Source organism: Hipposideros armiger, unplaced genomic scaffold (genome assembly GCF_001890085.2).
Source record: "Hipposideros armiger isolate ML-2016 unplaced genomic scaffold, ASM189008v1 scaffold_226, whole genome shotgun sequence".
Taxonomy (NCBI): Eukaryota; Metazoa; Chordata; class Mammalia; order Chiroptera; family Hipposideridae; genus Hipposideros; species Hipposideros armiger.
The window spans coordinates 683,309-709,311 of record NW_017731576.1 but is presented as its reverse complement, the minus strand read 5'-3'; the positions used below and the strand labels follow the sequence as shown (position 1 = coordinate 709,311).

General features: G+C 40.3%; 2 protein-coding genes across 11 annotated transcripts in view; one reads left to right on the top strand and one right to left on the bottom strand.

Annotated features, from left to right (window-relative positions):
- CEP63 (centrosomal protein 63) overlaps positions 1-16,615 on the bottom strand; it is a 40,627-nt gene extending 24,012 nt beyond the window's left edge. For 4 of the 8 annotated variants that reach the window (XM_019654601.1, XM_019654605.1, XM_019654602.1 and 1 more), the window contains exons 1-3: positions 16,077-16,366; positions 6,482-6,550; positions 5,392-5,569 (exon numbers count right to left, since the gene is read on the bottom strand). In XM_019654601.1, the coding sequence (XP_019510146.1) occupies positions 5,392-5,569; positions 6,482-6,550; positions 16,077-16,330 (501 nt within the window). In that variant the 5' untranslated portion in view covers positions 16,331-16,366. The other 4 variants (XM_019654608.1, XM_019654607.1, XM_019654609.1 and 1 more) reach the window with 4 other exon arrangements.
- ANAPC13 (anaphase promoting complex subunit 13) lies at positions 16,531-25,362 on the top strand. 3 transcript variants are annotated; one of them, XM_019654611.1, is made up of 4 exons: positions 16,533-16,615; positions 16,959-17,117; positions 19,156-19,281; positions 23,953-25,362. In XM_019654611.1, the coding sequence occupies exons 3-4, from the start codon at positions 19,183-19,185 to the stop codon at positions 24,076-24,078; spliced, it is 225 nt and encodes a 74-aa protein (XP_019510156.1). In that variant the 5' UTR covers positions 16,533-16,615; positions 16,959-17,117; positions 19,156-19,182; the 3' UTR covers positions 24,079-25,362. The 3 variants fall into 3 exon arrangements, with proteins under 3 accessions (XP_019510155.1, XP_019510156.1, XP_019510157.1); XM_019654610.1 differs by lacking the exon at positions 16,959-17,117 and having other exon boundaries at positions 16,531-16,615; XM_019654612.1 differs by lacking the exons at positions 16,533-16,615; positions 16,959-17,117 and adding an exon at positions 17,129-17,833.
- Positions 25,363-26,003: the final 641 nt, after the last annotated feature.

Sequence of the window (26,003 nt, the reverse complement as noted above, 5' to 3'; positions counted from 1 at the left end):
AGCACTTTAGAGATGCCTGGGGATAGTAGTACTCTAGGGTCATCTTAAACCGATTTCAGAGACTTCAATAACTGCAGCTGAATGGCAACTTGAAGCAGGCCTGTTCTACATCTGGTCCATCCTTACTCCTAGGTGCTGTCTTTCAGATTCCCAACCCAAAGTGAGGAGAGATTCAGAGCTGCCTTGGACACCAAATCCTTTATTGTCTTAATCCCTTAAAGTTATCAAAAACACCATTCAGTCTCTAGTTTCAGCTAATAACTGCCCCAAACCCTGGGCTCACCTCCCTGGACCTCTAGCCTAGCCCAGATCCTGCCCTGGTAATTATTCACTGTCTTATTAGCAATCTACTTCAAGGCATTTTTTTTTTAATCTAACTTACCTACTTGTCTTCAGTGAGTGGACTGGCCCAATTACCTAGTCTGCCATTACCAAATGTTAAAATCTGAAAGATACACATTTAACCAAGAACATCCTGAGTGAAATTTACTTCTAAAGCAGAATTCTACAGCCAATCAAACTTTGAGTCAGACACGAAAAGAGAATCAAGATATTTGCAGACATATAAGATCTCAAAAGTATGTTCTACCAAAATGAAGATGTAAACTTATAAAGAAGATGACAAAATGAAAAGAAACAAGGAAGAAAGCATAGAAAACTTCCAGAATAATCATGAAGGGAGTTGCCAAGATGAAGCTATACAGCTAGCCTAGAGAGTAATTTATCAATATTTGAGAATGGCCAAGCTCCAATAATGATGTCTTTGCACGAAAAAAGAAAAGAAAAAAAAAAAGAAAGAAAATGAATAGATGACCAAATATGCTAAGAGAAAACACTAACACTCTAATTGTGTCAGAGTTTGGGAAAAATCCATAATAGGTACATTACTAAAATGCAAATGAAAATGACACAATTCTTAATTCCTGGGAAAACAAAAAAGTGTATAAGAAACAAATTTGATTATCATTATACTCAGACTCAGCTGTGAATAATATTGACCATCTTAATGATGTAAATACTGAATAATGATCTCACCAAAAATTAAGATATACAATCCTAGCAGGATTAGGGGATGGAAATTGTATGAAAGAGAGCAAAACCCTTAATTTTCATAGTAGGAAGTCATCAGATAAATAGCTAAGACTGAAAATTAAGAAATGTCAGCATAAAATGTTACTTAAAAACATGGGGAGAATACCAAAAGGAAGACTTAAAGGCATTGAAATGACTGCTGCAGAGAAGCAGGAATCCTAGATTCAGAGAAGTGGGACGGTAATTACTGTTTTGCATTATGAGCCTTGTAGAACCATTTTTGTTTGAATTTATTATATATAGTAAGCATAAATATTAGATGTGAAGAAAAGGATGTTTAATTTTAGTTATGTGCCAGGGTCTGGCTCATAATCAGCACTCAAAATATTTAAATTTCTTAAAGAAAAGGAGGAGAAAAAAGAGGTTGAATGCTGAGAACGATGGCATTAAGTAGAGAAATGGCAGCCCAGGTTTGAAACACTCAGTATGAATGATAGGAGAAAGAATTGAAGTAACTGATTTTAGATACAATTTATAGTTTTCAAAGTGCTTTCTTAAACACTAACTCAATCTTTACAACAACACTGGGACACAGGGCTTTTATCCTAATTTTACACATGATGAAACAGAGTCAGAGAGGTGAAATTATTTGTGCAAGGCCATTCAGCTGAAAAGAGGTAGAGCCAGGACTCCATATTCCTCATTCATTTCATTAAATCTACCTGCTCTGTAGGATGTGAGAAGGTAACAGCAGCAGAAATGTCCATTAGAACCAACCCAAATCTCAACTGTGTAATCAGAAAACACATAAAGCATTCACTTACAAAACGAGTTGTTTATAGTAGTCCTCCTCCAAGTATGATCTGCAGGTGGGCTGCAGCTGGCCACAGCAGCAACCCAGCACAGGATCAGGGGCTTGAGGCAGAATGTAAATCGACTATGTCACAAAACACACTGTTGAGTGCAGCTGACATTTTTATATGGCACAACCTTCTATGAAGTGAAGGCTGCAATGTACTGAGTAACACTCTTTTCTCTCACCGTGGACCTGTCATTGGAGCAGCACCGTTTTGTACCATAGGACTAACCGCCCTAAAATCTAGTTCTTATGTCATTTACTGTTCATAGTAGATTATGAACATGGTATTACCAACACACTTTCACAGATAAACTTATGGAACAGATCCCATTACTAGTGTTTGGTAAAAGCACTTTATTTCTAGAAACTTAATCAACTTTCAGCAGCCTGTTCAATGAAGCAAAGCAGCAAATTGACCAGACAGCTACAATTCTAACTTTCTTTTGTGTCCCAGGCCAAACCTGTAATATTCAAATCCTTAACATGGAACCTGTAATTTCTCTTTAAGGAATTAAGTAATAGCAATAATGCCCTTGACATCCAAACTAAGCTACAGGAATAAGCTCAAACAGTCTCCGATTGACTAAATATTCTCATAATCACACACACAGGAATTTCTTTAATGGATTTCTAACAAAATAAACAACTTGAATACCTATATATAGTGTTTTTCTGAACTAGGAAATCACCATCATGTTAACTTACTAAACAGTACTGCTTTTGTTTTGCCTCAGAGAAATAAAAAAGTGGTAGCTGAAGCAGCTTACCAAACAAGGAGCACTGATCCTACCTAAATTACAATTTTTTAAGAATCAAATATGATTCCATGTACTTTTTCACCACCTCTATCTTTGCATGAGGTATAATTTCAAAATACAGTCTCAAATTTCTATCCAAATTTTAAAATAAATTCCAGTTTAGCAAGTGGCATTCACAGAAAACTGAATTTGATGCAGCCAACATTACTATGTATGGCTTTGACCCAAAGTGCAAGTGGCCAACCAATGAGGGAGTCTTTTGACGAGCATAAAAACACTTTTATCAAGCTTCACTCTCTCCTTGCTATATGAAAACATTTCTAAAATATTCTTTATAAGTGTCATCAACAGAGTCACAATCTTAGTGTGTACCACACACAGAAGTGTGCCTGAAGAGCTGAGTAATACCACCAGTGAGTGGTGATCCTACTGGGAGGAAAGTCAATCAGAATGTGGCTTGGGACCAATGCTCCCTACAACTCTTCCAATCCTTCTGAGATTGACATTCATGCCAGAAATTTAGAGGCAATTCTTGCACTTATAAATGCTTTTTGCTTCCAATATTCAGTGTACTTTTTACTGTACCAGTTACATTATGAGAAATCAATCAGCGAATATTATTAAACTTTTCCCCTAAAATCACCAGTAAGTGTGGTGGTGGAATTGCAAGTCATTTTTATTTTTCTCTTTCCTTTCTCTACCCCTAATTTTGAACAAGACAAATAAAAAAATTTTAAGGGGTTTTCTGAATTTTTTAAGAGGTTTTTAAATCTAACCAAAATTGGCAAATTACTGAATTTCGGGCATAACTTTTTTATACTTTTTTATACTATGAGGCCAAAAACAACGTTTACTAAACTCAGTGAATGTTAATACGGGCATGCAATGACATGGAGGTTATACAAAGATCATGTGACAACCTTTACATTTTCATAAAGAAGTTATCTATGTATTATATGTGACCAAAGCAACATGATCCCTGAAATAAAAATTAATATTCTTAGACATTTTCACAACAAATTTTTCTTCTAAAAGAAACCATCAGAAAGAAATACAAAACAAACTAACTTAAATAACCAAGATTACTCTACCCAGCAAAGCTATCATTTAGAATCGAAGGACAGATGAAGAGCTTCCCAGACAAGAAAAAAAACTAAAGGAGTTCATCACCACCAAACCAGTATTACAAGGAATTTTAGAGGAACTTCTTTAAAATGGAAAAAAAAAGATCAAAAATATGAATAATAAAATGGCAATAACTACATATCTACTGATAATTACTTTCAATGTGAATGGATCAAATGCTCCAAAAGACATAGGGTGGCTTAATGAATAAGAAAACAAGACCCTTATATATGCTGCCTACAAAAGACTCACTTCAGATCAAAGGATGCACATAGAAAGAAAGTAAAGGGATAGTGAAAAACGATATTTCATGAAAATGGAAACAAACAAAGAAAAAAACCCTGGGGTAGCAATACTTACACCAGACAAAATAGACTTTAAAACAAAGGCTGTAACAGGAGACAAAGAAGGACCCAGTGATTCCACTTCTGGGTATTTATCCGAAGAAACCCAAAATGCTACTTCGAGGGGACGTGTGCACCCTTACATTGACTGCAACATTGTTTACAATGGCCAAGATGTGGAGGCAGCCTGCATGTCCATCGATGAATGGATAAAGAGAAGATGGTATGTGTGTGTGGGTGTGTGTGTGCTGCTCAGTCTGGGAAGGGAATGGGTTCTTGCCATCTGTGGAGGCATGGATGGACCTGGAGGGAACTGTGGTGAGTGGAGTGTATGTAATAGGACAGTGAAAGAGAGATGCAATGAGATTTTGCTTATATGTGGAATCTAAAGAACAAAATAAACAAACGAAACAGGAACAAACTCAGATACAGAGAACACTTTGATAGATGCCAGACAGGAGAGGGTTGCAGATGGGTGAAAAAGGGGAAGGGACTAAGAAGTACAAATTGGTTGTTACAAAGTAGTCATGGGGATGTAGGGTATAGCATAAGGGATACAGTCAATAATATTGTAATAACTATGTATGGTGTCAGATGGGTACTAGATTTATCAGGGTGATAGATGGGAGGGGGATTGAGGGTAGGGTGAAAAGGGTGAAGGCATTAAGAAATACAAATTGGTACTTATAAAATAGTCACGGGGATGTAAAGTAAAGCATAAGGAATATAGTTAATGATATGGTAATAACTATGTACAGTGCCAGGTAGGTACTAGACTAGTCAGGGGATCACTTCTTAAATTATATAAATGTCTAACCACTATGCTGTACGCCTGAAATTAATATAAAATAATACTAAATGTATTATACTATAAATTTTATAAATGTATAAAACTATAATTGAAAAATTAAAAAGGGGGGGAAAGGTGAAGAGGAATAAGAGGTCAAATTTCCAGGTATAAAACAAATAAGTCATAGGGATATAATGTACAGCATAGGAAATACAATCAATAATATTGTGATAACGTGGTACAGTGTCAAATGGTTGCTGGACTTATCATGTGATCACTTCTTTATGTATATAAATGTTGAATAACTATGGTGTACACCTAAACTAATATAATATTGTATGTTAGCTATATTTTAACAAAAATCTTTTTTTAAAAAAAGAAACTAACTTGACATAAAAATGCTTCCTTCAACAAATATTTAAGAAACCTATTTAATAAAAAAAGTTCAAAATATCAAAAAGAGGAGTAAATCAACTGTTTTACCTCTTTGTGTTTCGTATCCAACTGACTCCTAAGGGTCTTAAGTTCCCGTTCACGGATGTCCAAGCGAGTTTCTAGAGCATGTGTCTGCCCTTCCCATTCAGATTTTTTATGAGCCACCATTATGTCAATCTGTTTCATGAGCTCCTGTAGTTCTGCTTCACAGGATGTCAAAAATCCCCTATAAATAAGAACAGACGTCAAAGTGGCTTTTCATTTTTCAGATGTAAAAGTATAGCAAACATAAGCCTGCCTGAGGTGGACCAATGTCAATAAATAAATTATCAGAAGCAAAGAACAGGATTTCCTTTTAATGTACATAGTAAGGTAATTACATATTCCACATAATATTTTGTCTTTCTCTAACAGCCAACGTAAAGCCTAAGTCATTTGGTCAAATGCAAGATTAATGTTTTAAGACTCGCTTGTGAGTGAGACTCCCACAATCAACAACTAGCACTTTTGTAACACTTTAGGGAAGCTTTCAGGAAGAATCCAGGGCAGCTTATGTCACATTTTAAAACAGCCAAAATAAAAAGCCTTGGAAGCAAGTAGGCTATTGGGAAAATAATAATGGAATTTTAAGAGTTGTTTCAACAAATTCATCCTTGAGCGAGATTAATTTCAACTATTTTTCCCACCTTATTAGAAATTTACTGCAAAATATCTGATTATTGTAAACTTACTGATGTCTTCAAAATTTCAAGAGATGCCAGATGTTGCAGAGTTGGGAACAGAAGTGGACACAGATGTATTAGATGCAAAGAGGTTCCCAGGAACAGTCACAGAGAGCTCTAACTACTAAGGCTTAAGTACTTTTTCAGAAAAGCATTTGTTCTTAGTGTCACAAAACCTCTGTACTTCCACTTTTGCTTTTTAAGAGAACATTTAAAGAGGGATGAAGGCAAACATCCAGCTTCACACTGCTTAATATAAGAGGCAAACACCTCACAGAGAGATGCTGTCCACAAATGACATGAATTCGCTGACATGACATTTTTGCTTCTGTGCCGAAAGCACAAGATGCTCAGAGGCATAACTCTAATATGCTTTATAAAGTCAGCGAGAAGCTTACGGTCAAAAGCAAACTTACCCATCATGTCCCCGATTTTGTATTCCTTCCAACAAAGCCTCCATTGCCAAATCCCCTTTCTTTTGGCAACTGGGAAAGGAAAAAAAATCAGTTAGGATAAAATTCATTTTTTTTAAGTTCTAACATTCCAATTGACAAACTTAAAAATGTGAATGAAAGCATACAAATAACAATGAGAAAATGCTGCACTTCTTAGGAAGACTGTAGGAGCAGTCAAGGATCACCTCAAGAAATGGACCAAATAAATACATTTCAGACTAAAATAACTTAAAATGATCTGAACTGCTGTTGACACTCTCCCCGCATGACTGAAATCAAACACTTCATTGTTGTATCCCTACTTCCTAATATTAAGGATGCACCAGGGATGGATGCGGGGTGCTAGAAGCAGAGAGACACTGACACATACCCCCTTACAAAATAAGAGGAAGAAATTAGAGGTCACATGTGTCAGAGGGAAGGTGTAGCTTTTTTTGTTGGTTTTTTAAAAAGAGATATTATAAACAAGTTAAATGTCCTGAGCTTGAACTCCTTGGTCCATCACAGGAGATCCTACTTATTCTCCAGACGACAAGACCATGAAGCTTCCTAGATAAAACACACTCCCTCCCCTGAAAGGCAGCTATATGGGCCCTCCCTTCTACACTTCAACCTTCCTGATGCTTAACAGGTTCTTTCATAAGACTTACACTACAGTGGAATGCGTCTTTTGCACATCCTTCTTCCTTACTATCCATCCCTCAATGGCAGAAAATCAATTTTATTCATCCCTACAGCTTTAGAGCCTAGTGTAGCATTTCAACATGGCAGGTGCTGGATGCTTTTGGCCGAACTTATATCAATTCCCCTCCCTTTTACCTATGCCTCTATACAAACTGGTCATAGCTGGAGAACTACAGAGAAGAGAAAGAAGGGATGGGAGACAGAAGAGACTAACATAGAAAGGGAAAGATACACCATAAAGAAAAAAAGGTGAGAGGGGGAAGAGGACAAGACCACCCTTAAATTCAGAAGGGCCAATCAGTAGTAATACCTACAGCAGGTCTCTCACCTCTTATCATAAATGTTCAAAACATTAATCAATGTCAAACCACTTCTCACTCCTGAGAAACTGCTTGTTTCCTTAAACCTTCAAAGGCTCAATCCTGAATTAGTCTTTTAGGTAATTCCCAAATATTGTGGTGTGGAGGTTCTGCCCCTTTGTTCTAATGCGTCATCTAAAAATTACATTGCTTTAAGAAGGGGGTTCTTTCATTCAACAAAGAATTCAGTGTTGTACTAACCACTAGATACATAGTGATGAAAGACATGGCCATTTTCTAAGGATTAATGTCCAGTATGGGAAAGAAAAAATAACCACAAATATTCTCCCAGAGTGAAAAACGTAGCAACAGAGGCATTTTCCTGGAAACAAAGGAGGAGAAAACTGGAAAATACAACCACTGTGTGTTATTTGCATCTATTTCTATTCATGCACAAACATGGAAGAGAGGGTTTTTTCCAGTTGGTTTATCCTTCATATTACACCAACATTAGATAAAACAAAAACCCCCCAAAAAGGTTTTCATGTTCTACTCCTCTTTCTTTCAAACCACGATATGGTCCATTGTAACACAACCCAGATTCTGTGCTTTGGACCACCCTAGGGAAATGAGAGTTCACAGTACCACAGCTAACTAGCTTTGTGTCCTTGGACTTCATTAATTGCATCTGTAAAATGTGGGGTCTGAACTATAATCTCCAAGGTTTCTCCCAGATTTTTCATGGGATTCTAACAGCCAATTAAGTGTCCACTGTAACCAGCATCTCCTGACAACTATACATGGATGTTCATTAAATATGTTGGAAAGTGCTATTTCTAAGGACAGTGCTACCACAGCTATTCAAAATTATCATTAGTAAAATTATACTTCTTGAGGTCATGTTATTCTTAAACAATATATTTAGTAATATATTAGTAATACACATTTAGTAATACATAATACATTGATATATTTTCTGGATGACATTATTTAATAATTAGCAATTTTTGTAATAGAAGCTAGAAGTCATTGAATGCTCAACTGTTCTGCCTTATATATACACTGTCTAATTCATTCTTCACAACACTCATAAAAGACAGATACTATTACTTTGAGGAAACTGAGGCTTAGAAGACCAATGTGCAATCTTTATAAATTTACAATATTCCATATCTTAACCCTTTTGTTGCAACAGTCGGATATATGCAAATGAATACATCCAAAATTTTTATAAATAAAAATGACTCATTTATATACAAAGCAGGTCAAATTGTTATTATTAAATGCATAAAATAGTTAAAATATCAACTTTTTGTATTTTGTGGATTTCTGACACATTTTGGAAAAAAACTTGAACTCAACGCAGCAAAAGAGTTAAAATACCTCCATATCTTCTTTAGATTTCATAGTGTCTTCTTGGCAATACACAAAATCAAACCAAATCAAAGTCTGGACACAGGAAAAAAATACAAGCTGAAGTATGATATCACTATCATGGCCACCTGGTGGCAGTGACACAATAGTGAAAATATTCCACATAGGGGAAAATTGCCATTTCAGAAATCAAAATAATGGTCTGAGACAAAGAGATGTCTGTTCTAAAAAAAGGGGGTGAAGGGGGTGGGGAGGAGACCAGTAGCATTCTCTGTGTAAAATAATCTTACTAACGTGGAATGTGTTTCTTTAACAATACCTTCACCATGTGCTTGAGCAGCTGCCACACACCATCAGTTCTCATTCCTTAGGATCAGGTAAATATCAAGGATACAGATTTTGTGTGGACTTTTCTCATCTGAGTTTTCACAGCTATATCACTAAGTCCTTTCCCCACCAACCTGACCCTCAGTCAACTCTATGCACTATGTTACTTTGCTATCTTCTTTGCCTGACCATGTGATAATTATGTAAAGTTAGATATTCTCTGTTCATAATATTAAGTACAAATTTTAGTAATTACTATCCGACAACCTGCTACTCCGGGCCACTAACATAAAATGCTAATGTGGTTAAATGGAAATTATGTAGCTCTCTACAATTGTTATAGGACAATCCTAGTCATTTCTGCAGTTAGACCAAGATATCAACAAAAATTACTAATTATAACTTTCCTTTGGAATGAAACTGTTTTAAGTGAAATCTGGAATAAGATGGTTAAAGGAAATACGAGTTTTCTCACTAAGGCTGGGAAGTAGGGAAAGCACACTTTAAATCTTAGGGGGAAAAGAATCCAAATAGGATATCTGATAATGGCAAATCCCTGAAATTCATTAACATATTGAAATTTAAGAGCTAGAAAGAACCTGCAGACCTCCAGTTTTAACCTCTTCATCTTACAGATCAGGAAAAATATCTAGAGTATATCCCCAAGATCAAATTACTCATAAAATGGGACAAAGGAAGAAAATTAAAACTCTGGATACAATTACTAATAAATGTACTAACAGAAGGGATATGCCTACCTAGCAAGTCTTGTTTTAAGGAGGATAAAAATGCTCCCTGTCCTTACCTGCCTTGGTGTTACTATGATTATTATACAAAGGTCTATGGCTGTGTCAGATAAACTATGGCTGGTCCAATAAATAATCACTATAATTTACTATTGCCCAGAAAAGTTTATATTAATAGTTAAACTTAAGAAGGAAAAAAAAATCAGTACACAAAGTATCAAAAAAATTTCCAAGATAAAATTTTAAAACATTGTCTGAAGTATGACTCAAAATCTGTAAAGAATAAGGGGAACAACTGAGAAATCTGGGTAGATAAAAATACAGTTCTACATGGGAAAAATATTGTAAGCAAAGTTAAAAGACAAGCGACAACAGTATTTGAAAATTTTATCACAAAGGGTTAATTATCCAAACATATAGAGAACCTAAATATTGAGGGGGAAAAAAGAAATCTAAAGAAAAATGGGCAGGGCCGGCCGAGTAGCACGATGGTTAAGAACTGGCTTGGGATGCCAGAGGGCCCCGGTTCGGATCCCACATATGAGGGCCAGTGACACTGCCCTCTACAGCTAAGATGCTGAACAACAGCTCAACCTGGAGCTGGGCTGCCATGAGTCGCTGGCGACGGCGTAGGCTGCAGACCCTGTGGCAGTGGGTTGCCATGGGCTATCGTATGTAGCCAGCAGCCAGCGTGAGCGGCCAGCAGCCGCAGTGAGTGGCCGTCCAGAAGCCGGCGACTGATCTGCCTTGCCCGGGAAGAGCGCAATGATGGGCCAACTTGGGCCAGTGAAGCAATGTCCTCCACAACTAGACTGAAGAACAAAACGACATCAACTTGTCTGTTCCCCTTCCCCCAATTCCCCAGCACTGTTCCCATTCCCCCAATTCCCCAATAAAAAAAAAAAATCTTTAAAAAAAATGGGCAGAAGACATGAACAAGTAGCTCACAGAAAAAAAAATGCAAATGACCTAAAACATATGAAAAGAAGCTCCACCTTAACAAATTTAAGCTACACTGAGTTACCTTTTCTTCTGTAATAATCAAAAATTTAAAGTTTGACAATGTATTCTGATGACAAGGCATGGCAAGGCAGGCGCCCACATACATTGCAGATAGGAATGCAAAATGATACAACTACTATAGAGGAGATTTTGGTAATACGTGGCAACCGATATATATGCATTTATTACCCTTTGATCCCAAAATGCCAGCTCTAGGAAAGTATCCCAAACATATATTGGCAAAAACACAAAATCACATATGCACACGGATATACACTGCAGCACTCATTGCAATTTGTGAAAAAACACAAATGCCTATCAGCAAGCGACTAGTTGAATATCAACCACTGATGGAATACTATGAAGCTGTAAAAAGGGATAACTCTCTCTACATACTTCTATAGCGGGATCTACAGGGCATATGTTATTAGGTGAAAAAAGGAAGATACAAAACAGTATGTGAAATACTGTTTTATCTAAGAAAGGGAAAAAAATATATGTATGTGTGTATATATGTATACGAGGTCGGACAATTAAGTTCACGAACTCATCCTAGAAAAAGAGCTACATACCTCATTGCTGAATATCACTACAGTCACCTCCAAAGTATTCCCCATGGGAAGCTATGTACCGACGCCAGCACCTAGTCCACCCTTCAAAGCAATTTTGGAACCCTTTTTCTGGAATGGCCATCAGAGCTGTCATTGTATTACCCTTGATGTCCTAAATGTCATCAAAATGTCTTCCTTTCAACGTTTCCTTTATCTTTAGGTAAACAAAGAAGTCATTGGGGGCCAGATCAGGTGAGTAGGGAGGGTGTTCCAATCTAGTTATTTGTTTACTGGCTAAAAACTCCCTCACAGGGCCGGCCGAGTGGCTCAGTTGGTTAAGGGAGCAAGCTCTGAGCAACAGGGTGGCCGGTTCGATCCCCACATAGGCTAGTGAGCTGCACCTAAGCTAAGCTGCCACTGAGCTGCCAACAGGTGGCAGGATGGCTCAGCTTGTGAGAGCACATGCTCCTAACAACAAGGTTGCCAGTTTGACTCCCGCATGGGATGGTAAGCTACGCTCACCTGCAACTAAGATTGAACACGGCACCTTGAGCTGAGTGGCTGCAAGCAGCCATCGGGTGGCCAGATGGTGACTAGACTTGGAGCTGAGCTAGCTGCGCCCTCCACAACTAAGATTGAAGGACAACAACTTGGTTGTTTCCCTTCCTCAATTCCCCAACACTGTTCCCCTTCCCCAATTCCTCAATAAAATCTTTTAAAAGAAAAAAGAAAACAAAACTCCCTCACAGGCAGTGCCATGTGAGCTGGTTTATTGTCATGATGCAAGAGCCATGAATTGTTGGTGAAAAGTTCAGGTCATCTAACTTTTTCACACAGCCATTTCAGCACTTCCAAATAGTAAATGTGGTTAACTGTTTTGTCAAGTTGGTACAAATTCATAATGAATAATCCCTCTGATATCAAAAAGGTTAGCAACATCGGTGCAACAGGTTCGCGAACTTGTCAGACCTCGTATGTATGTATATACACACATATATGCACATATATACATATACTACATATATGGTACCTTTGTTTTTATGGAACAATAAACCCAAAACTAGTAAATATGATTTCTGTTAAGAAAGGGAATAGGGGAGAGAAAACAGGGATGAAAGTTCAACTTGTCTGGATGCACTTTTGTTGTTTTATAGAAACTATGCTAATGTTTTCCATATAATAAATCCAAATAAAAAAAAGCAGTATTATAAAATTGGAAATAAAATGAAATAAATCAAGTATCAACTAGATATCAAGTTGGTAGCCTAACCATATAGCAAATGGTTTCATAGGCCTTTAAAAATGCAATAATTTTACTGTATATGTCCTACAGGGGGTATATACTAAAGGATAAAAAAGAACTACAGGGCCGGCGGAGTGGCTCAGTTGGTTAGAGCACGAGCTCTGAGCAACAGGATCGCCGGTTCAATTCCCACATGGGCCAGTGAACTGCGCCAGAGCTGAGCTGCTGGTGAGAGCGTGTGCTCTTAGCAGCAAGGTTGCCAGTTCAACTCCCATATGGGATGGTGGGCTATGCCCCCATATCCCTCCCCCCCCCCAGCAATTATTGGGTTGTCGGAAAAGTCATGATGTATTTTTTCTGCTTTTCGTTGCAAAAATGCATCATGACTTTTCTGACAACCCAATAGATTGAAAGCAGCTACTGGACTTGGAGCTGAGCTTGAACCCACCACAACTAAAACTGAAGGACAACAACTTGACTTGGAGTTGATGGGTCCTGGAAAAACACAATGTTCTCCTTCCCCAAGTCCCCAACACTGTTCCCCTCCGCAATTTCCCAATAAAATCTTTAAAAAAAAACAAAAGAACTACAAAGAAATCCTAAACACTATTCAGGAATCATATTGTTACTAAAAAAACTGGTATTGCTAATTTCAAACAGTTATATATAATACAGGATAAGAAAAAGTAAATTATGTTAATGACTTTAGGTATCAATATTTTCAGCAAAGGAGAAAAAGATACAAATATAAAATCAAATATGCAAAAAACCCCTATGAAATTAAATTGGAAATAGTGTAAATTCTGTATATTTGTCTTTTAAAAAATGTATTTCCTAATTCTGGCCAGTATAAACCCTAGAACTAATAACCAACCTAGCAGCAAGACAACAGTACGCAGACTGGTCTCTAAATACCAACTCCAACTCAAAGGAACCAGGGTTCTTGGTGGCCAGAAATGTATATATGAGCCAGGAACATGTTTAACCAGCAAATGAGGTAATTATCAAAGACTACTGGTAATATAAAAGTGGACAGAAGCCAACTTAAAGGGGTTGTCACTGGCCAAAGACAGGACAATTTGAGTATCAAAAAAAAAATGACTACAATAGGTTGAAACAGTTTAAATATATTCAAGCCTATAAATTCATGATGATTTTTTTAAAAAGGCAAAACCCCTCATGGTTTACCTTTGGAGGTTGTTAGGCCACCAACTCATTACTGTAGTCTGACAATAGAGGGAAAGAAGCGTTTTTCTTGCCCTCCTGTATTTCAAATAGCTGATGATAGTCAAATAGCTGGTGGGAGAAAGTTCTTCCTAAAAGATTTCCAGCTAATAAATACTAAAGGAATGACAGAATTAGAAAATCATCACATTGCAACCCCTAAAGCAAAAATAGATATAGGCAATCTAAATCCATGAAAAGATTTCACCATTAAGTGAAAGGAAGGCTCAAGGGGAAATTCACGATGGATGGATTAGGCTGACAACATCCGCACCCACTACACTGCTAATCTTAATAGCACATAATGAGGAACAACTCATATATTGTGTGTCTCTCTGATAACCAGTGCAACAGGTGTACTGCACCACCCAGAAAATATTCTTGCCCCCCACCAAAAAAAAAAAATCAACATTGAATCTGATCAAGCTTCTAGATCAGTGCTGTTCAACTGCTTTTCTGCAGTTACAGAAATGTTTTATATCTACACCGAATGGTAGCTATGAGGTACCTGTGACTATCTGGCATTTGAAACATGCTAACGCAACTAGAGAATTGAATTTTTAGTTTTCTTTCATTTTAATTCATTTAAATAGCCACAGCTGGCTGGTGGCTGCTATAATGGGTAATGCAATTCTAGATCCAACTACTGGTTTAAAGGAAATAGATGTACATGTTAAAGGATACCATGCGGATACAATCAGTTAAATCTAGATTACTGAGAGGGCAAAGGAAGGCAAGGGAACTGCTATATTTAAAAAGATTTAAAAGGTGTATCAACCAAAAGCAATACATGGATCTGAACAGGATTTTGATCCAAACAAGCTAATTGTAAAAGGACATTTAAGGGACACTGGGGAAATCTGAACCCAGACTAAATACTGACATTATGGAATATTTATTAATTTTCATAGGCTGATGGCAGTTTTGTAAAGGTGAAAAAACAAACTACCTCCTAGAGGAAAAAAAAAAACCTAACTAAACATAAAAATAAAAAATTCAGTTTCTGAAACTTATGTCAATGTCGGCTTCAACTTTCAAACCAAGTTGACATCTTTTTAAAAGTAGGAAGCTCTGACAGAGTGCACTGCTGACGCTGTCAACATGTGCCACCTCTACCACATAAACGGGAACAGGAAGGGCCAAGCAAAGGTCTTCTACCTTTTAATGGGAGGAAAATGGCATCGGTACAATTAACATACACAATTATTACAAATAATTTTGAAAACCTGAATCTACATACACTTTAACGGGCAGTGTAACTGTCTGAATGTTTATAAATCTCTTAACATATTTAACTTTCAGTCTTACTATATTGATCACTGATGATATCGTGAAAGGACATGAAGCTCAGGATAAAATTCAATATAAGATGACACCGCATTCCAAGAAAATAATACTTATTTTTATCATTAACCTACAGTTCTGATGAATCTAAATGTAAATATCTGAAAGTAATGTGTTGGTGATCCTTATATGATTTCCTATCTACAAAATAAAAATCAAGCATGTGGAGAACTGTATAACTACAGGGTACCTACCCTACAATACTGCTTTATTAAATGAATAATTTTTTTAAGATTTAGTTTAAGGAATCGAATGTAAGGCTCAAGGAAGACTCCTTTGTGTAACTATAAACGAAGGCTGGTTACTGACAACCGACTCATCTTCACTCTGATGTTGTAAGGGAACATAAGAAAAACCACTTTATGAGCCTATATATACTTCAAGTATCTTCATGATTAGCGTTCCTAAGGAACTGTCACTTTTTAAACCCTGACTCGATCACTTATTTCCTATCCCTGAGTTCTATGGAGCAATCCGTAAATTAGAGGTTCCCCAACTTCAATCCTTCACCTGCCACATTCCCATTCCTCCTGTGTTAACATGAATGTTTTTGAGCCAACTCACTTTTTAAACTGCTAAACTTCCCACCATAAATGAACCGGCATCACCTGCCGTGGATGACTTAACTCGCAACAAAGCTAGCAAGCTAACCAGAAATGACAGGCAAGGCAGGAGGGTCGTGCTGGCGGCCCCTCCCCCGAAGAGAAGATTGGCCAACCCGCCGCCCACCCGCTGGCCCGGCCGCAGGGAAGGGCTGACCACCTGGCTGGCCCGATGGCACGCCCCGCAGGGCCATATCCGCCTTCGCGGGCCCGCAAGGTGGAGGCGGCTAGGCCGAAGGGCGGGGCGCCGGAGCTGGCCTGGGCCGGCGGGGGCGGGCCTGGCGGCTGGCGGGCTGCTGCGGAAGCCAGCCCCGAGCCATTGGGCTGCGTGGCGGACGGCACCACGGCCACCGCAGCCAAGACTGCCTGAGGGATAGCGCAGGCCCGCCCCTCGCCCGTCCTCCGTGCGCACATGAGGTTGGGGGCCGGCCGCGCGCGCCCCCGAGTCTTCCCGCCGTTACCTCCGGCGGGGGCGCGCGCGCGTCACCGCCAACCAGACGTCCAGCCTCTGTCGTCGGCACGTTCGTTCCGCCCCCTGCTCCCTCCCTTTTAATAGAAACAAACGTCCTTCCTCAACTCCCCTCTGCGCAAATGGGCTTACCCACATCCGGTGATCGGAAGGAAAAAAAAAAAGTGCGGATCACGTGGTGCAGAGGGTGGGCTCCGGTGGCCACGGGTGCTGCGCTGGGTCGGGTGCCGGTAAGGGTTTCCTGCGCCCCTAGCCTAGGTTGTGGAAGGCGAGAACGCGTTCGTTCCTCAGCGTCGCATTTCCCCCACTGCCTTCGACCGAGGCCGATGTCTTCACTTCAGCCTCATCACTGCCCTTACCGCTCACTGGGTCGGGTGGAAAGAAACTTGGGTGGCGGGCCTGGACCTGGACCTCCCCCGCTTCCACATTTGGTATATCCAGCCTCGGGCCGGAAGTCGGGGCTGTGAGGCGGGCTCCCACGCCTATACGGATGGTGGTGGCCTGCGAGGGTCATTTCTAGCGAAGCGGGGGGGGGAGGCCTCCTGCTTTGATCATGTAATTATATATTTACAGAATCCTCTAGCACAGATGAATGAAACGTGCTCCTGCCCCCAAGGAACGCACGCACCGCGTGTCTGGAAAGAGCAAGGAACAGCCAGTGTGACAGGCTCCCAATCGGGATCATTCACTATGCCCAGGGAACTACGGGACCTGAAGAGCCTCCTATAGGAGGTGACCCAGGAACCAAGTTTTTTAGACCGACAGGGGTTATCTGGGAAATAGAGGAAAGAGCATCCCGGGCATTGGGGACAATCACACGTATAAGAAAAGTTTGTTCCGGCAACGTAGTGGTTAATTCTGGCGAGTGTAGCAAGTGCTTGTGACAGTGGCCGTGTCCTGGACATTGCCTCTCTTGATGCTCGCCACTCTTCCAGTGGCGAAGACACCACTCCCAAAATTGGATGTTGGCCCTGATGATGGGACACCCACGTTGAGTTTGGAAGGAAAAGTACACGGGGGAAAGAGGCTTTTAAGTGCAAAGGGTGGAAAGGGTGATAGGGTTAGAGGTGTTTGGAAGAGGGACGGGTGAAAAAAGATTGAGGCCCAACTGGGGAAAGGTGTGTTAGGGAGTCGTTGATAGAAAATTTACACATAACAGTTGGAGACATACCTGAGCAGCCTGTCACAAGGCCGACCTAACTAAGTTGAGTGGGTCATAAGGACAAGAAGGAAAGCATTCAAGGGCACAATGTCTGCTGACGCTGGAGTGATCTGAGAAAACTACAGAAAAGGCAGAATCTGTGGGCCTGGGAAAATCAGCAGGTTTTGCTCAGAGAAAAGGGAGCAGGGCGTCCCAGAGTCCAGACCATTAAGGACAAAGGAGTGGCAACAGAAAAAAGGAGGGCTCTTATATGACAGGGTCTCCAAAAATATAACTGGAACTGAGGGTAAGGACCCCTTGTGTGTAAATTTCCTGAAGACAGCACCCTTCAGCTTGTTTTGAGTTATCCACTTGGTAGTACTGGATTAATTCTTGTGTGAGACACTAAGACTTCATCTGGTTCAGTGGTGGTAGAGTAGCGGGGCATCTTTTGCTTCAGTTTTGCCTGGCTCCTTATCACAGGGGGAAAAGCCTGTATCATTATTACCCAATTATTAGTACACCTTGCAGTCATACTGTTAGGGACAAGCACAAGCCTATATGAAGGAGTTGGATTTCACCCCCAAAGACTGTTTTCTTGTATAAGTCTTCACAATCTCAGAAGTGGGAGTGACAGAGTGCCTTTGGTGCCACTGACTTCCAGGCCATCAGGATGGCTGCTTTGTAGCAGGGAGCACAGTAGGATGATACCTGTGATGAAGAAGCAGAGTCCAGACTTGGAAACAGGGAATCTAGTATCTTCCAAGCTGGCTACTGGTGTTCAGGAATCGGGCGTGGTCAGGGAGCTAAGTGAGCATCTTGACCACCTGGGCCAGGCATCAAAGGGGGCATGGCATTAAGAGTCAGAGGAAGGACTCTCAAAGGGAAGAAGAAACAAGCAGCATGGGGTTTTACCACTATTGCAGGTGCTCCTTTCAGGGCTCAGCCTGGGCACCATCTTAAGAAAGGCCATTTCCTTTACAAGCTGGGCTGAGGATTTCTGCAGGTCTATGATTGGTCACTTTGTATAACCTAGTTCATTGTTAACCTCACTATGTTCATTTAGCTCCTATGTCAAAGAATGCCAAGGTTAGCGCCAAGTCAGGTGGAGACTTTTGTAAAAAATGGTGCAGGAAAGGGTAGAGGGGCCAGAGAGGAGACTTGGTTGAGTCAAGGATTCATCAAAAGCATCCTGAACAGGGAAAGGTGAATGTGCAAGTTAGAGAAAAGCTGCATTCTAGATGTGCTGTGGCCTCGTAAAGGAGGCCCTCAAATATATTATCTTCCTGTCACACTGTGACACTGTTCTGTCAACTGGGCTATGTCGAATGTCTGTCCAGTGTACACTATAGAGCAGGGGGCGGCAAACCGGCTCACGAGCCACATGCGTCTCTTTGGGTATGTTCCATCTCAAAAGTGCCGACCCTGCTACAGAGCGTCCATCAGCTGGGGTGGGAGGGGAGGGACTATGATCTTATAAATAAGTTATCTTCTGACCCAGAGAGAAGATGGGTCTTCCCCAGGGTGATACTATGCCAAAAGACACATCCAGGTTAAAAAGCGTGGGGAATCCTAGGGCTGATTACATCATCTCAGTCTTGTTTAAGAAATAACCTTTTTGGCTTACAGATTTGACAAGATTAAAGCTGCAGGAGAATGGACAGTGAGGTACAGAGAGATGGCAGGATCTTGGATTTGATTGACGATGCTTGGCGAGAAGATAAGCTGCCTTACGAGGATGTTGCGATACCACTGGTAGGCTATAATTTGTGCTGAGGATGATGGGTAAAAAGTATGATCTGATGCGCCCTAGGAAGGTAGGATGTCAATGGACAAATAAACTAGTAGGGCAGAGAAATCAAAGTTGTGGAGTCCACTAACTCGAGAAGCATCTGGAGAGCATTTAGACTTTTTATTTGAAGAGAAATATAGTTCAGAGAGCTGTTGTGACCAGCTCAGATAGAGTCATGCCAAGTCTTGGAACCCAGGCCTTCTGAGCCATTTTCTGTTGACTACACCAAAGCCAAAAAAATCAGATAAGAAGAGTTGAATGCACAAGGTGGGGGGGGGGGACAAGAAACAGGGGCATATAAACTCTACTGTATGTCTTCTCTGCCTATGGCTGGTCAGTCTGTTGGCATTTTTAAAAACTCACATGCTTGGAACACTCACCTATCCTAGGTTCCTTGGAAAATATTCAGAAGACATTTGGCTTTTCTTCTATTGCATGTAGACCAACAGTCTCCTGGAATACTCTTTCCCAATCTCTGGGATACCGCCCTGCAAGCAGTTTGTTAAACCTTATGTAATAAATGATTAAAAAGTTTTGGTTGTATAAATGCTTGTTAAATATCCTATTTATGTCATCGAGGCCTAACAAAGGACAAAAATCAGGGCCTAGGGACTGTTTTTCTTTAGAACATGACGACTATCCTGAGAAGAGCTGTTAATAAAATGTAGTGTACAGGTAGACTGCGGCTGCTGGTTACAGAGAAAGAAAATTCAGCTCACCCACATTTTCATTTACGAATAAGAGGTGATAATATGTTCGATAAATAATACACATATCAAGTAATAAGTCAGCTTAGTTGAAGTTTAGAAAAATAGTCAAAAGAGAGAGCGAGTGAGAGCGTAATGAGAATTATAGCTGCCACTTATTCAATACCAGTTTTATGCCAGGGACTGAGGTTGAAGTTTTGAGGCTGGAGACCCTTGGCCCCACGCTCATTTAACTCTTGACTGATGTCACATCCTGCACGACAAAGTTTGACATACATTAATCCTTAAAACAATCTTGCAAGCGTGGTGGTGTCATCCCCATTTTACAGGAATGAAATGGGATCAGAGAATGGAACTTGCTCAGGGTCGGGTAGCTGATAAGCTGGACTTCACACTTCGGTCTGGGAGGCTCCAGATCCCATCCTGCAAACTTTTGTTTCTTTCATTCCACTAGCATTTCGTTGAAGCTTTTTTTGTGCCATAAGACTACGCGGATATAAGATAAGTTTCTGCCTCGGGGGATCCAGAGAGGTAACATACGTAAATATTGGGTTGTTGGAAAAGTTATGACGTATTTTTGTATGTTTTTCATTGCAAAAATGCGTCATGACTTTTCCAACGACCCAATAAATTATATAATAACAAGGGTTTCTAAGTGAGGGTCATGAACAGCCACCGTAGTATAGGAAATGGCTCATTGCCTGGTGGGCGTCAGGAAAGGCCTCCGAGAGAATGTAAAGTTTAAGCTGGTCATAGGGCGGACCAGGAGATTAGTGGGAGTAGACCAGGGTGCTCCAGCAGAGGGGGCAGATGTGCAGAGGCTCAGAGTTCTGAAAGGCTGAGAGAGTGTGAGGTATTCACTGTATATGGAGAAGATGTTTGTCGTCTAAGGCAGGCAGAACAGATGGGCTTGGACCAGGTTTTACGAAAAATATTTGATACCATGCTTAGACCTCATCCGGGGGACATCCAGGAATGAGTGGTCTTCAAAACAAGTCTGCCATACTCAAATTTAGGTTTTGGAAAACCAGTTTAGCAGCACTGTCAGAGGATGTCTACCATGGAGAAAGGGGCAAGTGACAGGGCAGAGAGACCAATTAGAAAGCCATTGCAGAAGTCCAGGCAAGGAAGGAGGGCCTGAACAATGGCAAGAAAATAGAGGGAAATAACCAAATTCTGGACATGCTTATGGCAGGATTGGGGGATCATGCGTGTGGCAGGGGATGAGGGAGAGGGAAATTTCCATGTTGACTTGCAGGTCGTAGCCTGGCAAATCCATGTCTTGTGATACTAAGGCATTGTGTGTATCAGTTAGCTTTTGGTGCTAACAAATCACCCTCAAACATAGTGGCTTAAAACAGCAGCTATTTATCTCATGACTTTGTAGCTCAGCTGAAAGAGTCTTCTGGTCTTCTTCAACTTGGCTAATCCCTGCTGCACTTGTTTGTGCAGCTGGCTAGCTAGAGGCTCGGTAGGCAGCTCAGGACACTGTCTCATGGCTGGCAGTTACACAGGCTGTCAGCTGGGATGATGAGATGACTAGGCCACAGTCTCATTATCCAGCAGACTAGCCCAGACTTCATATGGCCATCTCAGGGCTCCAAGAGCAGCAGGAGAGGAAACTGCATGCTTCATGGAGCTTAGGCCAAGAACTGGCCCACTGGCACTGCAGCTGCTTTTCATTGGCCAAGGCAAGTCACCTGGCCAGTCCCAATCTAAGACTAGGGAAATAGCCTCTACCTTTTCATAGGAGTAGCCGCAGAGAATTGTGGCTATTTTTACAATATACCATAATAGATGGTTGCATTTATGATACTTTATATTTGTTTTCTAGGCACATATGCAATTTTATATGTTGGCATTCATTGCCAAGAGACAGTAGTGACGAAATGAAAGACATTATTTTAGAACGCATACCACAGATGGAATGAAATTATGCAAAGTTGCCTGCCTCTGAACTAAATAATTCATTAAGCAAGGATTTGTTTATATTTTGTCAGCTATAAGTAATTATTGGAACCAAACTTTCTCTAAGTTTGAGCACGTTATTGCTTTACAATAAATAATAGTTCTTTTCAATTTGCACAAGTATGTTTGATGCAGTCTTAACATTTGTAGAACAAGATAGATGTGATTCAGATATACTTGTCATATTATAAGTAAATCATTTTATATATATATATTGAATATAATTCTAAAGGAGAAAAACATATTCATATACTGCAAATTGGAATCCAGTAGGAAGTCATAAGTCTAGATATTAACAGTTTGCTACCCCTCAAAAAAAAGTGTAAATACAGATAATTAAAAAGAAATTTATTGGTATCAGTGAAGTCTGATACAAAGCAGAGTCCTAGTAGTAATAAATTTAAATTTAAAATATAAGGAAACTATTTTAAAAGTTCTAACCACACACACACACACACAGACACCCAAAATGGTAACTACATGTGTATGTGAGGTGATGGGTCTTAATCATATTGTGGTGATCATTTCATAGTATATACTGGGGATGCCAAACAAATGTATGCACATGACTTGTATTTATCTTTTGTTATTGGTATATATTGAGTATTACTATTTTTTTTTTTCATGCGAGAATCAAACCAGCAACCTTGCTGTTAAGAGCGCATACTCTATCCACTGAGCCATCCGGGCGGCAGCTCAGCTCAATGTGCCAAGTTCAGTACCGGCCGTGGGTGGGCATAGTCCACCATCTAACAGGCAATCTTGTCATTAGGAGCACGTGCTCTCACCAGCTGAGCCATCCTGCCACCTGTTGGCAGCTCAACGACAGACCAGCCTGGGCACAGCTCAGGCGAAGCTCACTGGCCCATGTGGGAATCAAACCAGCGACCCTGTTGCTCAGAGCTTGTGTCCTTAAGCAAACTCTTAACCAACTGAGCCACTCGGCCAGCCCAAGAGTATTACAATTTTAATAGTTTTTTCCTTTCTTAAAATGTGTATACATTTTTTTGGCACCCTCTGTATGTGTATCAAATCATCATGTTTACACCTTAAACTTATACAATGTTATATGTAAATTAAACCTCAATAAAGCTGGGAAAAATATATATATAAAGAAACTATCCCAGATTCTACACTAAGTGTGGCCCCCTGGCTTACCATTTTAAGAAAATGCTGGCAGAATTTGGTCATTTGCCATGTTTTGTGTTGCCCTGCTCCACCACTAGGGGGAGGTCTCATGTTATATTTTCAGTGCTCCCCATTTACCTCCATTATAATTTAGGCATGTTGAGTGCAGGATTGTCTTTGAATACATTTCTTGTGCTTAAGGAATATGCCGGCAAACGTGGTATTCTATTAAGGCAGCCTCCCCCGCCCAAAGACTTGGTATTGGCTCTTTTCAATTTTTCCAGCCACTAATAATAGCAAATATTTCTTGAGCACTGGTCTAAATGACCACATTTAATCTTCACAGAAGTCCTATGAAGTGATGCCTACTTTTTTCTCTTATTTTCAGAGAGGAAACAAAGGCTCCAAGGGTTTGAATACCTTGCCCAAGTAACCCAGCAAACGGTGTAGTCGTGGTTTTGAATCCCAGGTGCTTCCAGAAGCTTGTGCCCTTAGCCTTCTGCCACACTGCCTCCTGCACAAGTGCTAAAGCCATAGGCCATTATTTATTCCTTTCTGGGGATTCCTGAACGATTCTTCCGGTACTTCCTCACATCTTTTTATTCTAGCTCTTTCTTTAGAATACATTTCTGTCAATTGTGCTTCCTGTTTCTTTTGGGTTGTCGGAAAAGTCATGACATATTTTTGTGTGTTTGATTGCAAAAATGTGTCATGACTTTTCCAACAACCCAATTGAAACTCATAGGTTTCAACTCTACTGGCTCTTGAGTTTTAAACAGTTTATTAATGTACAGTACACCGTCGTTCTGAATGTCCACTGTACCTTTTCAGAATGAGCTTCCTGAACCTGAGCAAGACAACGGTGGCACCACAGAATCTGTCAAAGAACAAGAAATGAAGTGGACCGACTTGGCCTTACAGTACCTCCATGAGAACGTTCCCCCCATAGGAAACTGACACCTGGCTCCTTTTTCATAGACAGATTTTTTTTTTCTTAATTCACAGATACAAACTGTTTTCTTTCAGTCTCCTAATTTAAATCTTTTAATGATAGATCACTCAAAAATGTACACCCACTTAGTTTGTGGCAGCAAAGTGCAATGTGGAAATACCAGAACGAGAAACTGATCGAGATTTCTCAGGAATGCAGAATATTTGGCTCTTTGAACCTAAAGTTCTTCATTCGCTAGCTTGTGTTTAAACATGTTTAGTTAAACATTTGCCTTGAACTCTAATTTTGCTTTACTGTCAGAGTTTAACACTTCCCAACTACTTATCTTTGTCCTGTGACAGATCGATTAAAGGTATGAAAGAAAAAGGCTGAGAAAGAGAACGCCGACATAAGGAGAAACGCCCCTGCGTAGAGAAGCAGTCTGAGTGGCTGTGTATGAAGAGGTGTGATGGGTATTCAGAAGCCCATGCACTGACTGCTGGGACCTTTGGCTAGATGGACCACTGGTTTCACCCAGTAATGGAATTTATTTTCTCAAAGCCCTTTGAGATGTAACTGAAATACTAGGGAGTGAGTCCTCAGTTATACATTTATATGAAAACTTGTATTTTGCAAAACGCATTCTTTTATGTTTATCTTTGGATTTATTTGCCTCCATTAAGTGGTGTCTGTCTTGTTGTGTTCTATCCAGATTGTAAACTCTGGGAAGAGGCCCTGACTCATATTCCTGTATCCCTCATGGAAAACACTGAATAATTGAAATTTCTCTTCTCATCCTTTTTCTTTTACTGGCTCTTTCTGTGTACCCATCTTTTAGGGGGAGGAAGTATATCACAAAACAAGTGAGCTGATTTTAGAATTTCAAGCAGAAACATGGTTGTGGCAACTTGCCCATAACCCAGACACATCCAGGCTAATCTTCCTGTGCATCAGTGCCCTGCCTTGAAGTCATTCATCAAAGGCACCAGTCTCTCAACCAAAGAAAACAGTAGAAAAGAGAATTAGGATGTTGAGAAAGCTTTATGCCATGAGAAAACAAAGCTTTTCAAAAAAACTAAAGTGTTACGTTCTTCCACATTCTAGCTAAATGAGAGGTTTACTACAACTTTTCTTGTGGTATGTAATGTCTAAAACACTGACATCTAGGAACTTAGTAGATGTTCATGTGAATCCAGCCTTGCTTGTAGGCTCAGCCTTTCCCAGGAATATTAGACGAGTAAACAAGGAAAATTGTCTTGATTTCACTGAATAAAAGTATGATACCTGTAAGGTAGACCATTTTCCGTTTACCTGCTTGGCTTATGACCCTTATTTGAGAACTGCCCCCCATGCCAAGTTTGTGACCTGTGAGGTGGTGCCAGAGCCATAGCTCATGGTATCTGGAATTAGGTGACCAAACCTAGGCCAAATTGTCAGCGGGGGCTTCGGAATCTGCTCATCTAGGACTGGCTTGAGGTTGGTGAGCACAAGAGATTTGAGGCTGGTGTAGGGTGGCTTTCAAACATCAAAATACCCAAGAAGAAAAGTGTCTGCAGAGGGAGGTGAGAGACTATGGTGCTTTGGTTCCTGCAGCTTTTCAAGTCCAAGCATTATTCTCTGTGGGAGGCACCTAGCTTGGTGCTGGGGATACAGCAGTGAACAAAATAAGCATGCCCTCTGCCTTCATTAAGTAGGATAAATAAGCATTAAACCAATAGCCATGCAAATCTACGATTTCAAATTGTGACATTCCAGGAAGGAAAAATCGAGGACTTAACAGGTTGAGTTCCCAGAAGCAAAGCCTGAGTTAGAGTTTCTCCTGCGAGGGACATACTGAGGTGGTCTCTCGGGAAGTCTGTGGGGAAGCAGGATAGAACGGGAAAGGTGAGCAAAGATGTGGCTTCCGCTGAAGTCTAACCTCAGCCTGATCCCACAGGAGCGATGGAACGCG